This window comes from Martes martes (genome assembly GCF_963455335.1).
Source record: "Martes martes genome assembly, chromosome: 2".
NCBI lineage: Eukaryota > Metazoa > Chordata > Mammalia > Carnivora > Mustelidae > Martes > Martes martes.
This window is the reverse complement of record NC_137889.1, coordinates 62623261-62638775: the sequence shown is the minus strand read 5'-3', so window position 1 is coordinate 62638775 and position 15515 is coordinate 62623261. Positions and strand designations below refer to the sequence as shown.

At 38.9% G+C, this 15515-nt stretch overlaps 1 protein-coding gene across 1 annotated transcript in view; it reads right to left on the bottom strand.

Moving 5' to 3' along the window:
* The window catches only part of SMAD1 (SMAD family member 1), a 73744-nt gene that overhangs the window by 31686 nt on the left and 26543 nt on the right, over window positions 1–15515 (bottom strand). Inside the window, exon 2 of the mRNA XM_080797734.1 lies at window positions 11233–11815. Coding sequence (XP_080653860.1) covers window positions 11233–11632 — 400 coding nt within the window. The 5' untranslated portion in view covers window positions 11633–11815. The remainder of the gene's footprint in view (window positions 1–11232; window positions 11816–15515) is intronic.

Sequence of the window (15515 nt, the reverse complement as noted above, 5' to 3'; positions counted from 1 at the left end):
TAAAAAAGGCAGATTCTTGTGCCTCATCCCAGAGACATTAAGTCAGACTGCCTGGGAGTTGGGATGCAGGGCGATGAGGGGTGACTGTGGGCACTGGCAATGCAGGACTAGCTTTCTCACCCTATGTCTCTAGTGGCTATGAAACCTGGAACTTCAATTTGATCACCTTACATCAAATTTCTACACATCATTCCTCCGACCCCTAAAACTCTTATACAGTACCAGTTCTAATTCTCAGGTACACAGACTAAAATGAGAAGGATACAGAAGAGACCAGCAGGGCCTTACACGAAGCTGACAAGAAAATGTATCAAGTGTCCACATTTTTGGTCAGGTGGCATGGTATCATGCATTAGCTTTGGATCAAGACTGCCACGAGTGCCAGCTGTCTGAACTGGGCAGTATAAGTTCTCCCCCGTTTCTGTAGGGAGAACGACCCAAGCCACCAACAGCTCCGTGCAGCCCCAGTGCTGCGGCACAGGGCGCACTCTCAAATGCTGCCTCCCTCCCTGATTCCTCTCTTCCTACTCAGCCCAGGTTCCTTTCCTTTGCCGAATGTTTATTTGCTTAACTACCACAGAAGGAAGGTGCTATGTTATTAGAGCTTCAGAATTTGTGAGAGGAAGAAGAACTTCAGAGTGTAAGCTAAAAATACCAGGAGGAAAAAAAATCCTTCAGAAGGTGTAGATGAAACAGAACAACAATTAGAGGCCAGTTTTAGTTTTCGGCTTCCGAAATTGGAATTCCTGCTCAATGCTTTACTAGCCCATTATCAGAACCTCACTTCCTTAAAGTAAAATGGGAATAACAGCTCTTCTCCCAGATTTTCATGTTTAACATTTACACAGTGCTTCTCTATGACAAGTACTGTACAAAGAACTCCTTTCATTGTCATTACCTCTCCTTTATAAAAATGGATATGAGGTACAGAGGTTAACTTGCCTATACGAATGTAACCCGCAGCCCGTGGAGACAGGATTCAAACCTAGGCCTCTGGCTCCAGAATCTCGGCTCCTAACCACCGTGTGTTGCATGGGCAGGTTCCTGGGCCAGGATGGCACTCTGTGAGGGGCAGTTACCACTGCGCAGGCAGTGGCTGGCCGCCTAGTGTGCCTAATCATCTATTAGACCCTATTGATATGTAAATGACCATTCCCAGGGCTCGCACCAGGCAGTGTGGCTTAATTTGTAATTGCCGCTGAATGTAATTAGTTCTCCTTCCGAGTTCAAATTTGATCCCATTACGTATATTCCATGAAACAGATACTTGTTATCTAATGATGATTACTGACCGACGGGAAATAAACACAAACAAAGCCTCCATAAGCACCTGAAGCACAGGAGTGGCCTCACTCTACTGCTCCGGACCCTGACTTCAGGCAGCCGGCATACAGTTCAGACCACATGCTCTGCTACAAAAAACAGGTGATGCTCTTCTCCTTCATCAAAGAGAGAAAACTAATTAAAGGGTGGGGGGAAGCTACCTCTTTTGGCAAGCAGTACAGTGTGGTGGTTAGCAGCATGAATTCTGGAGTTAGACTTCAATTTGAATCCCAGCTGGCCTGTTACAAGTTGTGTGACAACTTAAAGTGCATCTCGGTGGCCCACTTGGTCCCTCTACCACTTGCAGTTGTGGTCAGTATTAAATGAGAATACATGGGATGTGACAAGCACAGTGCCTGGCACGCAGCAAGCATAAAAAATAATTATTTTAATCTTCACTGTTACTATTATTATCATTGCAACTATTGTCATTAGTTTTCCAAAAATTTCTTTAGTGGAAGTTTACTTACAGTATGAATTTCATTTTACTCTGCAGCTGTATACAGAAGTTATGTTCCTTACTTCAGTCATGTTATGTTTCAAGAAGGTATATAGAGCCTTTTCACATGCATTACTTGATTCAATCCTTGCCACTACCCTGGAAAGTAGATATAATCGCACCCTGTCTCACAGGTGAGTAAACACAGATTCAAAGAGGACGAGTAAGTGGCCCAAGTTTGAAGATACCAAGTGCTCAAATTTTAGTCCAGACTTCAGATCCAAGGCTCCTCTTAACCATGTTCTAACCTGACACCCAAAGAGATACAAATATCTGCTTTAAATTGTCTCATTTGTCATGAATATGCTAAAGAACTCCACTCCACACTCACCAGTCAATGACTGGCACCTGCTGTGAAGAAGAGCCCTTCCCCTTTCTCTCCATTTATTTATCATCAGGATTCCTGTTTTTATCCCTAAACGGTTTATAATTATTTTCTGTCCGTAATTATTTTGTTGATCAAATTTTCTCTGATGAAGCCACGGGCAGCCCCCTTCAGGCTGACTCCTGTGTCCTTGTGACACGCTCCCATCAATTTTTTTTTTCTACATAGCTCATTTTAAAATTAGTGTTTCCTTTTCCTATTTAAAAGCTATAGGCTGTATTATTTCAAAAGCATTTACCCCAAACTGTTTCCTACCTTGACCACCACACTCTGTCTGGCACACTACCATGTGCTAAACTTTTTCCATACTCAAGGAAAGATACTGTCACAGAAAAAAATATTGCTAAATATGTTACAGAGCTAGCTAGACATAACTGTAAGGGAAACGACAGGGAAACATGAAGGAAAAAACACCCAAGACAATTCCACCCTGTTGTCTTACATATGTTTCCTTTTACTTTACAAAAAGCTGCCCCAAAACCACTTACAGAAATCACAGGCTCTCCTTTTGCCTTACTGTGACTGAAGATCCCATAAAGGAAAGCAGGCAGGTGGTCGGGGGAAGGTGATGTGACTCTAGAAGTCAGACCACTACTTGGATAAGAATTGCTTCCTTCGCGCAAAAAGGTTCAGAACTAAGAACCGCAGTGTATCTTGGGGAGCGGTGCTAGAACTGAGGTAGTGATGTAGGATGTAAACCCAATCTTCCCTGGTAAGGTCTGCTGAGATTCCAGAGCATAAAGCTGATGATAACAAAGAACTGGAGGAAAATCTGCCCAACAGTCCTTGGTTGCCCTAAATCTTTTTATTTAAACATGGCCCATGTTTCTAGACTCTAGATCTTTTTTCAGGGAATTTACAATTACTTCCAGTTATATAGCCCCTGTCACTCACAGCAGATTTATGAAGAGCAGACCCACAAGAGAGTATCAAGGGCTTTGGTGCTAAGGGCACAGGAATGGAGAAATCCTGTTGAGGGCACTGATAATGAGGAAAGTGGAGAGGGTAAGCAGCACGCTAAGTGTTTATCTGCCCACCTCCCACACATGGGGAAGAATCGCTGTTGACACAGTGGAAACCCAGGCCAGACTAAACTCAGGGGGAAACAGAAGTCTGCAGCCTTTCAAACCGGTCCTAACCCCAATATCTAAAAACGACACTAATCCCCAGCCATGCTGGCAAATTAACAAAATTGGGTTTGTTTTTGGTTTTTTTCTTAGCTCTCCTATTTTTCAGGGCCTCTGAGATTTTTAACGTAGTGCTCGTGGCACCCTACGGCTGCTCAAAGTACCCAAGCTCTGCTCTTTAAAATAAACATCCTCTCTTTCCTTCCTCATCTCTTCCCCAAAGAAATATTTTTCCAACTATCAGGACAGAGATCTGATCATTTGGCTAATTCAAGATTATTAGGCATGGTGCTGAGTTTTTCAGAACATTTGTATTTTGAAGTAGAAAAAGACAAAGGAATGAGATATACATTTTGGGAAAGAAATCTCCAGTCTTCTTTAAGCCTTTTGATATCTAGTACCAAGGAGGCTGGAAGTTAACACTGAGATATTTACTCAGCCTAAGAGCATTACATAAGCCAACCTTCCCTTCTGTTTCTCTCACTTTTGCAAGTATCCATTAAGAGCACAGGGCACTTCAACATGTGGGCAATCACAGGTCACTGCCCTCCCCCAACCACATAAAACATTCCCAAACCTACCAAAAAAAAAAAAAAAAAATCCTGTATGGGGATGTTCCACATGCGGGTACAATAAGCCAAAAAGCACAACTCACAGGTCTCATTATTTCATCCAACTCTAGTCTTGGAAGCCAAGTTTTTCCTTTATATTACTTTTATACAATTGCAATCATTATATACTTCTTTCATTTATTATGATGAACTTTTTTATGGTTTTTGAAACTTTTTCTTCATCAGCCATGGTTGTTTGTGTTTTGTTTATGACAACTGCTAGCTGGCAAGTGTTCCTTCGGCCCTAATAAACTAGCAGTGGTGGAGGGAAGAGTGTCGGATTTTGAATGAATCAGAAAGACCTGAAAATAACTTCTCTTGCCCACCTAATGTTGCAGAGGTAGGAAAAGAATGAAATGGAAGATAATGGTCACGGAAGCAAAATGATGAAAAAAATACTTTGTATATTCTGTATATTCTTAATATTTCAAATGGAGTATATCTACCAACAGAAAAATCCCATCCAGAAACAAATCACATAATTGTCCAGATATGTGCCTCAATTTATGTACTTTTACAACTTCTGTAAAAGCAACATATAGTAACTGTTATAACTGTTATAACTGTTATAACTTTTCATCATATGTTCATCAAATAATAAATAGCACAAAACCAATGCCCCAAATAATGCACTAAAAACAGTTGTTCAGGGAAAAAAAATCAGAATTGACTTCACATTTTAACTTTAAGAATATGGAATCTGCTAAATGATTTGAGTATGAAATCCTACTCACAATTCTATTACTTATTCTATTTCTAGTAATATGGTAGATGACAATGATGAAATTATCAAACACAAGCCAAAGAGGCCAATGACAGTTGGCTGGAGAAAAATTCACCATCTAAACTCCATGTCCACTTGGTTGTGTGTTGAGTTTGTAGAGAAGGAGGATCAGTGATCAAACAGAATGGAGCGCTGGGCAGACTCTGGAAGAGCAACCACAATGGCAGGGACATTCTTGCCCCAGGATATCCCAGCTGCAGCTGACCTCTGCAAAAGGCCTCAAGGTCTCTCCCCACCACCCACCCTTCACAGGTACAAATGCTTAGAAACGTACCTCTTACAGCTTTCGAAGCATTCTTCCTCCATCTAAATATTGTTCACATCTCTCTCCCACCAGAAGAATTAAGAGAACCACCCAGACTATGACAGGAACATACAGTAACTATGTATAGCTGTGTATCTATCATAGTGACCCTCATGGAATGAATGCATTATGTGCTGATTTTCCTCTTAGTCTTCACCTTCCATTTCAATTTGTTTTCCCTGGTCTACTTTATTTGGAATACTTTCTACCTTCTGTGCATGTCCTTACAAATGGATTTAAATCCTGTGTACAATGAAATATACATATATATCCGCACCACCACATTGACTGGAACACTATGTCCAGATGTGTTAGAGTCCACTGAGCTTTTTTGTGGCCACTCTCAGGCTTCTAAGAGTCAGCTGCAACCCCTGTCCAGACTTCTACTGTTGGATTTAGCAAACTATGCTGTAATCATACACCAGCGCTTCTTGGGCAAACACGGTTCTTGAGGAGGTGTATATGCGTCATAAATGTTTAAATGAAGAGAAATTTAGATGTAGAAATTATAAGGTGTGATGTTTAATTTTATATGTCAACTTGCCTGGGCTACAGGATGCCCAGATAGCTGGTAAGACATCTTTTTTACCGCTGTGTCTGTGAGGGTGTCCCCAGGGGAGATTAGCAATTCAATCAGCAGACAGAGTAAAGATGATTACTCTCATTAAAGCAAGGTGGGCATCATCCAATCTGTTCAATACCTGAAGAACAAAGAGGTAGGGGAGGGGCAAATGTGCTTTTTTTTTGTTAGCTTGAGCCAGGACACCCATCTGCCCTCAGAGATCAGTGCTCCCGGTTCTCAGGCCTTTGGACTAGAACTGGGACTTAGGCCACCAGCTTCTTGATTCTCCAGCTTTCAACAGCAGATCATGTGACTTTCTGGTCTCTATACTTGTTAGTCAATTCCTATAATAAATCTCTTCTATATGTATATATCTCCAATTTGTTCTGTTTCTCTGGAGAACCCTAATACACAAGTCAAAATGCTTTAATTTTTATAGATAATATTGTTAACTAATTAATTCCAAATCTTCAGAACACTTATAAGATGTGCTTATGTGGCTTACAACTTCAGTTATCAGACTCCTATGAATCACCACTCAGATAAACCTGGAGGAAAAGTCAGTACTTCTCCTCCATTCCTATCCTCCAAATGAGTATACTAACACAGCCTAAAAAAAAAAACTTTACTTGGAAATAAATTTTTGTTATCATTGGCTCAAGTGAAAACACATTTGCAGTACGAAGAAACATTTTTTAAAAAAGACTTTCATTCTGGTTTTTTAAAATATCAATTTTATTAAATCTCAATCCCCAAGTATATGTCTTTTTAATAACCTGTGTGGAAAATAACCCATGTGCATAGAGCACCTTTCCTGCATTCACTGAAATACAATGGTTTTCTTAAGGAATACCACTAGCATGATTTGAGTCATGAGCTGAATAAGGGGCTTTTGCGCAGATCCCTATTTTTTAAATTAACGTAACTGTAGATTCATTCACATGCAGCTGTAAGAAATAATAGAGAAATCCTGTTGACCCTTTACCTAGTTTCCTCGAATGGTGACAGCCTGCAAAACTATAGGACATCACAATCAGAGTAGCAACATTGATATAGTCAAGACACAAAAAATGTTGATATCCATCAACCCAAGGATCTCTCATGTTTTCGCCCTTTTATAGTGACACCCATCCCACCTGTCCATCCCTCCTCAGCTTCTCAAAAGCCCTATATTTGTTCTCCATGTCTAGAACTTTAAGACTTTCTAAGGTAACATTTTGCAAGCCATGAATTACATGGTGACTGAGGCAGCCAAAGAGTCAAAACTCTCGGCCAACAGGTGAAGAGGATTTTAAGTATATTTGAATTTTAACAGCTGGGAGCCATTATGCTGAAAATAAAAGCACAGGAAACTAACTCCAGGGTGTTACTTTAAAGATTAAAATTGAGGGGCACCTGGTGTCTCAGTGGGTTAAGCCTGTCTTCCGCTCAGGTCGTGATCTCAGGGTCCTGAGATCGAGCCCCGCATCGGGCTCTCTGCTCAGCGGGGAGCCTGCTTCCCCCTCCCTCTCTCTGCCTGCCTCTGCCTGCTTGTGATCTCTATCAATAAATAAATAAAATCTTTAAAAAAAAAGATTAAAATTGAAATCTCAGAATTTCAAGCTCAGGTTTGATACAGCCTTTCAAGTTGATTAAGTTTAAGTTTAAAGTACAGAAGATAGTTTTCAAGAGCCATGTGAAAAACATAAAAAATACATAAGGCCAAATAACAGGAAGTCTCCATAAAGGCACGTTAATATCAACAGCTAGCAACTGAATGGTCTTCTTAACACCACAGTTAGATGACTTACTTTACCACTGTCAGCATTTACTTTGGTAAAGAAAAAGAAAACCTATATTTAACACAACCACTAATAAGCAGCCTTGATTCTAAAGGCTACTAAAAGTCCGGGTAAACAGTAACCTGTTACATCATCAACAGGGTCACAGTCAGAAGCTGCACGAACTTTCTTTCCTGTAACTGTCCATGCGTTTTTAGAAAAAGAAATCCTGAACACTTTTTACTTTCCCACAGATACATTTTCAGTAATGGTTAAGGTAGCACCTCTCACCAAAAGGAAGGTAGTTCCCCTTTCACCCTCTTTACCACTGTTAACTATGATGGATGCAAGTTGCCGCAAAGTGCTTCTGTAAATTCGGGTTCCCCCCCACCACTACAATTTTCAGACTTTTTTATCTTAACAAAATAAATGACACAGCTTAAAGAAAAACCACAATTCCTTAAACCCATTAAAATATTTTTGCTCAAACAAACAGTATCAGATAGCCAAAAGAACAATAATAAAACCTGCGCTGGGCCAAATCACAAAGCATTCCTCTCTCCCTGTCTCCTCCATCACCTTAGAGACACCTTCCGTTATTATATCAGAGTGCTGATCTTAGGACTGTCAAAGAGAATGAAAATTCTGGAAGGAGCAGGTCAATTTTATATCTGTAACAAAACATGCAAAGTTCAAAATGATGAGTGACTTCAAAGACAAACCCATCAGCATCGCTCTTTGATAAGAGAGACAACTTCATCTCATCAATTGAACTTGATGACTTGCCTGGATACTTTAAACCAGTGGCTCTCAAAGTGTAGCCTGCATTAGAATCACCCAAAGAGCTTGCCAAAACACCAACTGCTGGCTCCATCCCCAGAGTTCAATTCAATAGGTCTGTGGAAGGGTCCAAAATTTTGTATTTCTCAAAAGATTCCAAGTGATGCCAATGCTGCTGGTCTGGGGAGCACACATTTTGAAAACCACTGCTCTAAAGCTAGAGACATCCAATTTTTGTAGAATTTTGCTGTAGAGGTCTTAACAGGGGTCTCTGGAGAAAACACCAAGGTTGGGAGATCCAGCTATCTTATGCTCAACTGCTAAATCGCTCTTCGAAAGAATTCATCTCAAGTAAGTAGTTACATAATCCAAAGAAATTCATTACTGAGCTGTGTGTCTGCAGCTTAGAATTCCAGACTCCTTTTTCCCTAGTTCACAGAAACAATAACCAGGTGTACTCCAAAATGCCTACTAAACTCTGGGAGAGTAAAGGGCTTAGGCTCCCTTATACTTCTGGTGGGGCTTCTCCCTGAGACGTGTAGGGGCTGCTTCATAGTGGTCTCTGGGAAAAAATCCACTTGTTCTTATTCCCACATCAGCCACTTTACAACATGAAAAATCCCAATATGTTTAAATTCAACACATCCTGGCCTCAGCCTCAAAGTTTTCTAAAACTGTTCTATGTATGCCTCACAAGATTCTTGGCTATGAGGCGTGTGCTGGTGGGGATGACTGGCATTTGTGGAGTCTCAAATGTCTTATTTTATCTGGTTTTCTCCCCTCCCCCCCATCAAACCGTTTGCATATAAGCTATTAAGAGTAACAAAATCATCTCAGTATTAACTTGTAACTTAAAAAAAACCCAACTTTTCATTGTGTGTCAAGAGACTTCAGTAGTAATGTTAGGTCTTATTTGCCCATTAGCAATGAAATAAATGAATAAGGGAAGATGATGTTCAAAGGGTACAGGCAAATGAAACCTCCTCTCCAAAAAATGGACAAATGACCATACAGAGAAATAAAAACAAGTATTCTCATTTAACAGCAAAATTGATTGAATTGTGCTAGTTGCTGAAGTAAAAATGCTAATAATACATATGGTCCTTGCCCTCATGGAGCTTTATTACATCTTACCAGGAAGACTAACAGATAATTGCAAATGTGAAGAACATTATGAAGAAATTCAGACTGCTATCTAAGTAAAGGTCTATAAGAACTTTATGGAGGAAACTTAAAGAAAAAGTCCTAAATAAATTCAGAAAAAACACAATTAAGTCAATCCTTCCCAGAAGAAACCAATGAAATTCCAAAAAATATTGGAGGATATTTCACAGAATTTGACAAGGTAATCTTAAAGAATAAAATACAGAATGTGCTACGGTGAGTGCTGTGAATTGTGTAAGACTGATGAATCACAGACCTGTACCCCTGAAACAAATAATACATTATATGTTCATTTAAAAAAAAAGAATACAGAAATCACAAAAAAATAATGCTGAATGAATACAAGTGTAGAAGGATGTTCCAGTATCAATACTTCTAAACATATTATTACATGTTGTCATGGATTCATACAAGCAAGTATGTATGTATACATACAAAATAGCAGTATAAAAACATGCATGGGAATGACATCAAATTCTACCCAAAAAATTCCGAATAGTTACTGAAGGGAAAAAACAGAACCAGAGAGGCATAAACTAGAGTTTCAGTTTTATTTGTAATCGTTTATGTCTTAAATTGACTTTATACATAGATGTTTATTATATTATTCCCTCGTCTTTAAATTTTTTGTAGGTCTTAAATATTCCATAAAAGAAAAAAAAAACAGAATGCCTTTTATTTGAGAACCACATTAGCACATGATCTGGCACAGCAGTTTCCTAACACCAGCCCAACAGCTACTAGACACCATCTGAAGTATTTGTTAAAAACACAGACCATCAGCCTGTGCCAGAATCAAAATTTCTGGGAGGGGAGCCATGTGATTCTAATGCACAGCCTCATTTGGGAACCTTTGGTAACCACAATCTATTAATAATTAATTCATCAACAAAATGGGTTCCAATCTGACAATGAGATATTTCAGTGCTTAAGATTGCCTAATTACTTTCCACTTGATGCAATGGTCTAGAATGTGGACTCTAATTTGAGGGCAGAACCATACAAATTTTAATGTACATCCTTTACTATATATGACCAAAAGGTCATACAGGTAAAAACTATGAATATTCTATGAGGTAATAGCATCCACTGAGTCCACAATAATAATAATATAATAATAGCATCAATGAGTCCACAGCAGAACAAAATTCCTTCATACCCTCGGCAGAGAGCAAAATTCCACCAGAGGTGATAAAAAGATGCTCCCCTTAAAAATAAAGTGGTACAAGTCACTGGCAATTGCACTAAAGATGTATTTCCCTCAAGTATGTAGATGGCAACCCCATGTTTGTTTCTTTTCTGAATTTTCTTCCATTGTAATAAAATCACAGCTAAGTTTATCTAGAGAAATGCACAGAACCAATGAGGAACAAAAAATAAATTTAGAAAGAAAGCTGTTTGTTTGTAGTTAGAGGTGTTAGTACTGCTATGACAATTTTGCCCTGCTCCTAAGAAATAAAATTAACTACAGAGGACTGAGTTATTAGAAAGTATAAAAGCTTCAAGGGCTGACATATTTTCCCCTGATACTTAAAAATCACAACTAAAAATACAGAAAGAGATGATTTTTATATTTTAAACAACACAAATCTGCTAAGCACATCAATATAAAAGGGCTCATGCATATGTGGACCATAAGCAATAGCAAAGAGGACCACAGGGGAAGGGAGGGAAAACTGAATGGGAAGAAATCAGAGAGGGAGACAAACCATGAGAGACTCTGGACTCCGGGAAACAAACTGAGGGTTACGGGGTGGGGGGGGTGGGGGGGAGGGGGGTGTTGGGATAACCAGGTGATGGGTGTGAAGGAGGGCACGTGTGGTGATGCGTACTGGGTGTTACACGCAATTTATGAATCACTGAACACTACATTAAAAAATAATGCTGTACTATATGTTGGCTAACTGAACTTAAGCAAACAAACCACACTTACCAGGGCTTTCTACTCGCTTATAGTGGTAGGGATTGATGCACACCTCCTTCTGCTTGGAACCAAAAGGAAACTCACAGCATTCCAGTGGTTTTAGTTCATGGTGGCTCTGAAGATCGGGCCAGCGCCACACGCGGCAATAAATGACATGAGGCAGTCCCTTCCGGTGGGAAACTTGCAGCCTGCCATCCAGAGATCGGGGAATGGTGACACAGTTACTTGGCTGCCCCGGACAGCTCAAGGCCTTTTCCAGTTCCTCCATGGCACCTTTCTTTTTTTTCAGTTTTTTCACCAAAGCGTCAACAGCTTTCTCTGCCCATTTTTCTTCTTCATCACCCTGTTTCCACCCAAGGAGTCTCTTCACAGCTGGACTTGTGAAGGAAAATAAACTTGTCACATTCATAATGACTGCACCAGTTATAGACTCCTTGTGTATGGTGAAATAAAGAAGTCTCCAAATGCAAAAGGACAATAGAAGAGATTTCACTTTATTTACATAGGGATTCTCTTTAGCTTCTTGGTTCTGAGGTCCCAAAAAGTAGAAATTACCATTCCTAGTGTTTCAGAAGTAATCCAAAGTCAGCACCTAGAAAAGAAAAAAGGGGAAAAAATGTTTAAAATAATCCCTACAGCAGAACTACCATTCATTAAACAACTTCTATGCCCCAGTTACTATTTTAAGTAATTTTCTGTATGATGATATTCTATGGACTGAATTATGTCTACCCTAAAATTCATGTTGAAGCCATAACTGCCCATGTGACTGTATTTGGAGATGAGGTTATGTGAGTGGGGCCATAATCTGGTAAGACTGGTGGTGCTATAAGAGGAAGGGCCCCCACCATGCACACATACTGAGGAAGGGCTAGGTGAGGACACAGAGAGAAGGCAGCCTACAAGCCTGGGACAGAGCTCTCACCAGAAACCAAACCAGCGGGAACCCCGATCTTGGACTTCCAGCCTTCAGAACTGTGAGAATAGATTTCTCCTGTTTAAGCCACCCAGTCTGAGGTATTTTGTTGTGATAGCCCAAGCTAACATGTAGCATTTAGTCTACTTAAATAGTCTTTTCTGTGAAGTAATACAATTATTCCCCTTTTACAGAAGAACAAACAGGCACAGTTTAAAAAGTAGTATGTTAACTGTTCTGAGATAGAACCCGTAGACACCTCAGTGCACACAAGTCCAAGTTCTTAACAGATTATTTACAGGCTCTAAAAATGTATTTCAAAACACACCTCAGTCAACAAAAACTGAAAACAACAGGAAAAAAATATATAGTAGTCTTAACATCTGTTTTTGGTTTGTTCCTCAAGTATCTCTTATGCTAAAAGAAAAGTAGTTATAGTTCTACCATGTAAACATTACAACATTTTAGAGTATTTATTCAGTAAACAAGCCTGTGCCTGTGGGATAGAGGACAAGTAAGATAGGAAATTTATCGGTTTTTATTGATATGAAAGGAATGAAGCACATGAACACATACTGCACTAAATTCTTTAGTCCGGTTGTCTCCTTTCAACCTTCCACTTACTCCTCACCTGACAAAAACAGGGGCGATGAGAGACCTTTAAGAGGGGATAACTGCACAAACTCCAGCTAAGATGCAGTAGAGCATGTATCACATCAACCTCTTCCACAAAATCACTATAAAAGCTAATGAAATAAAAACAAACCAAAAAGCCCCACTTTAATTTTAAAGACATCAAAGAGCAACCAAGGTCCTCAGGACTGGAGAGGCAAAGATGCTGACAACAGAAAAGCAATGAAGTGAGCTGAACATTCATTCCTGCTCTTCTTCTCAAGGCACTTACCAAAGCTTGTGCTATAAGTAGCAAGAAGATTGGCAGCCAAGCTGAAGGAAGCTCAGGAAGACAGCAGAGATTCCAGTGGCCTCATGGGGTGAAGACAAAACAAACTGTAGTGGAGGGCCCACAAAGAAGGAGGCCCTGGTGAATACACTAGGCTTTCAGTTGGGACCCTGAAGGGGTATGCTCTAGTTTAAGGGCAAAAATGAAATGAACCAGTTTTTTATACTGAAACAGCCTGAAATCTTTTTTTTTTTTTTTTTTTTTTTTAAATCTTAATACTAGACTGGATCAAGGTGATGGGAGAAGAGGAGAGAATAAAACTGTTGCAGAGGCAATATTTGTAGATACTGGTCAAGGATTTTCCAAAACTGACAACAAACATCTAGACACAGATCCAGGAAGCTCTACAAATCCCAAGAAGGAAAAATACAAAGAAATCCACAAGGTTTAATGTGTCCCCCCTCACTAAAACTGCTGAAAACCTATGAGAAAAATCTTTAGAGAGACATAATATTCTCAAATAAGTACAATAAGGCTGACAGCTGACATTCCAACAGAAACAATGGAAACAAGAAGACAATCCTCAGTGTACAAAATGAAAACAAATAACTGGTAACTCAGAATAAGTGGAAAAATTATGCAAAACTGATCGTAAAATAAATGTGTTTTCCAACATATGGAATCTGAGAGAACTGATTCAGTAGGAATTTGTAAGGCTGAAAGAAAAAGATCCCAGAAAGAAGCAACGAATGGCAGAAAAGAATGAAGAGCCCTAGAAGGGTAAATAAAGGTAAATCTAAATGAATGCTGATTTTACAAAATAATAACAGGAATCTCTTGTGGTTATTTTAAAAAGAAGAATTAAAATGCATGACAAAAAAAAAAAAAAAGGCAGAAAGAGGCAAATGAAATTAGTGTTCTAAGGTCCCTGTATTACCCAGGCTGTGATAAAGCACTGGATTATTAATAAAGTCTTATCATAATAAAAAACTACTAAAAGAGGGGTGCCTGGGTGGTTCAGTTGGTTAAGCTTCTTACTCTTGATTTGGCTTAGGTCATGATCTTAAGGTGATGAGATCGAGCCCTGCATCAGTCAGGCTCTGAGCTCAGCAGGAAATCTGCTTCTCTCTCTCTCTTTTTCCCTCTGCCCCTCCCCCCACTCATATGTGTGCACTCTAAAATAAATAAATCTTTAAAAAAAAAATAAGAAGAAGGCAACAGAGAAGCTAAAAAACATGGAATTATTTTTTTGAATATGATTAATTCAAAGAATGTAAGAAGAGAGAAAAAAAGAGCAAATAGCTGGGACAAATAGAATACAGTTAAGATTTAGATCTAATCCCCAAAGTATCATTAATTATTTAAATATAAACATTAAATATGCAAGTAAAAGATGGGTAGGGATGGATGCAGAGTACCACTTAACTGTATTGTACTTACAAGAGACACATATTAAATACAGAGGTCAGAGAAAGTCTGAAAGAAAAAGAGATACTACGCGTACTCTAACCAAAAAAGCTGCCGTAACTATCTAATCAAACAAAACAGACTTCGAAATAAGAAGTATCACCAGAGATTAAAAAAGGGACATTTCATAATGTTAAGAGTTGATCCACCATGAATACAGCATAATCCCAAATTTTCAGGTAACAGTGTCAAAATATATAAAGCAGAAACTGACAAGTAAAATGGCAAACAGATAAACCCACAATCTTAGTGGGAGATTAAAATAGTAACTGGTACAAGTCAACAAGAATCAAGAGATATAGAAGATTAACAACATATTCTAAAGAAATCTGATCCAATTCAGGTACATAGATCACTGTACCCAATGACTACAGAATACACAATACTTTCAAGTACATGCAGAAGACTTACCCAAATTGATCATATAAAGATCCATAAAGCAAATCTCTACATATATCAAAACCATACAGAATGTCTTTTGATTACAGTATAGAAATCAATAACAAAAATATTGTCCTTGAAAATAACTGTACTTAAATAACTCATGGGTCAAAGAAGAAACTACAGTGAAAATTAAAAAACACTTTTAGCTTGATGATTATAAAAATACGACACATCAAAACTTGCAGGATGTGGCTTAAGCCACGCTTAGAGGAAAAGTTATAGTCTTAAATGCATGTATTAGGAAAGAAAGAAAGAGATGAAAACTAATGTTCTCTGTTTCACAAACAAACGAATGAACGAACGAACCAAAAAAAAAAAACCAGTAAATTAAAGCCGAAGAAAGTGGGAAGAAATGAGAGCAGAAACTGGGGGGCCAGGGTTGGGGGGGAAACATAACAGAGAAAACCTAAAAAATCAAATTTGCTTCTCTGAAAATACTAATAAAATTGGCTAACCCTCTAGCAAAACTGGTCAATAAAGGAGAAGGCACAAATTACCAACAACAGGAATAAAAGGGGAAAATCATCACTGATCCTCAGAAGTTATAAAGGAAAGGATTATGAA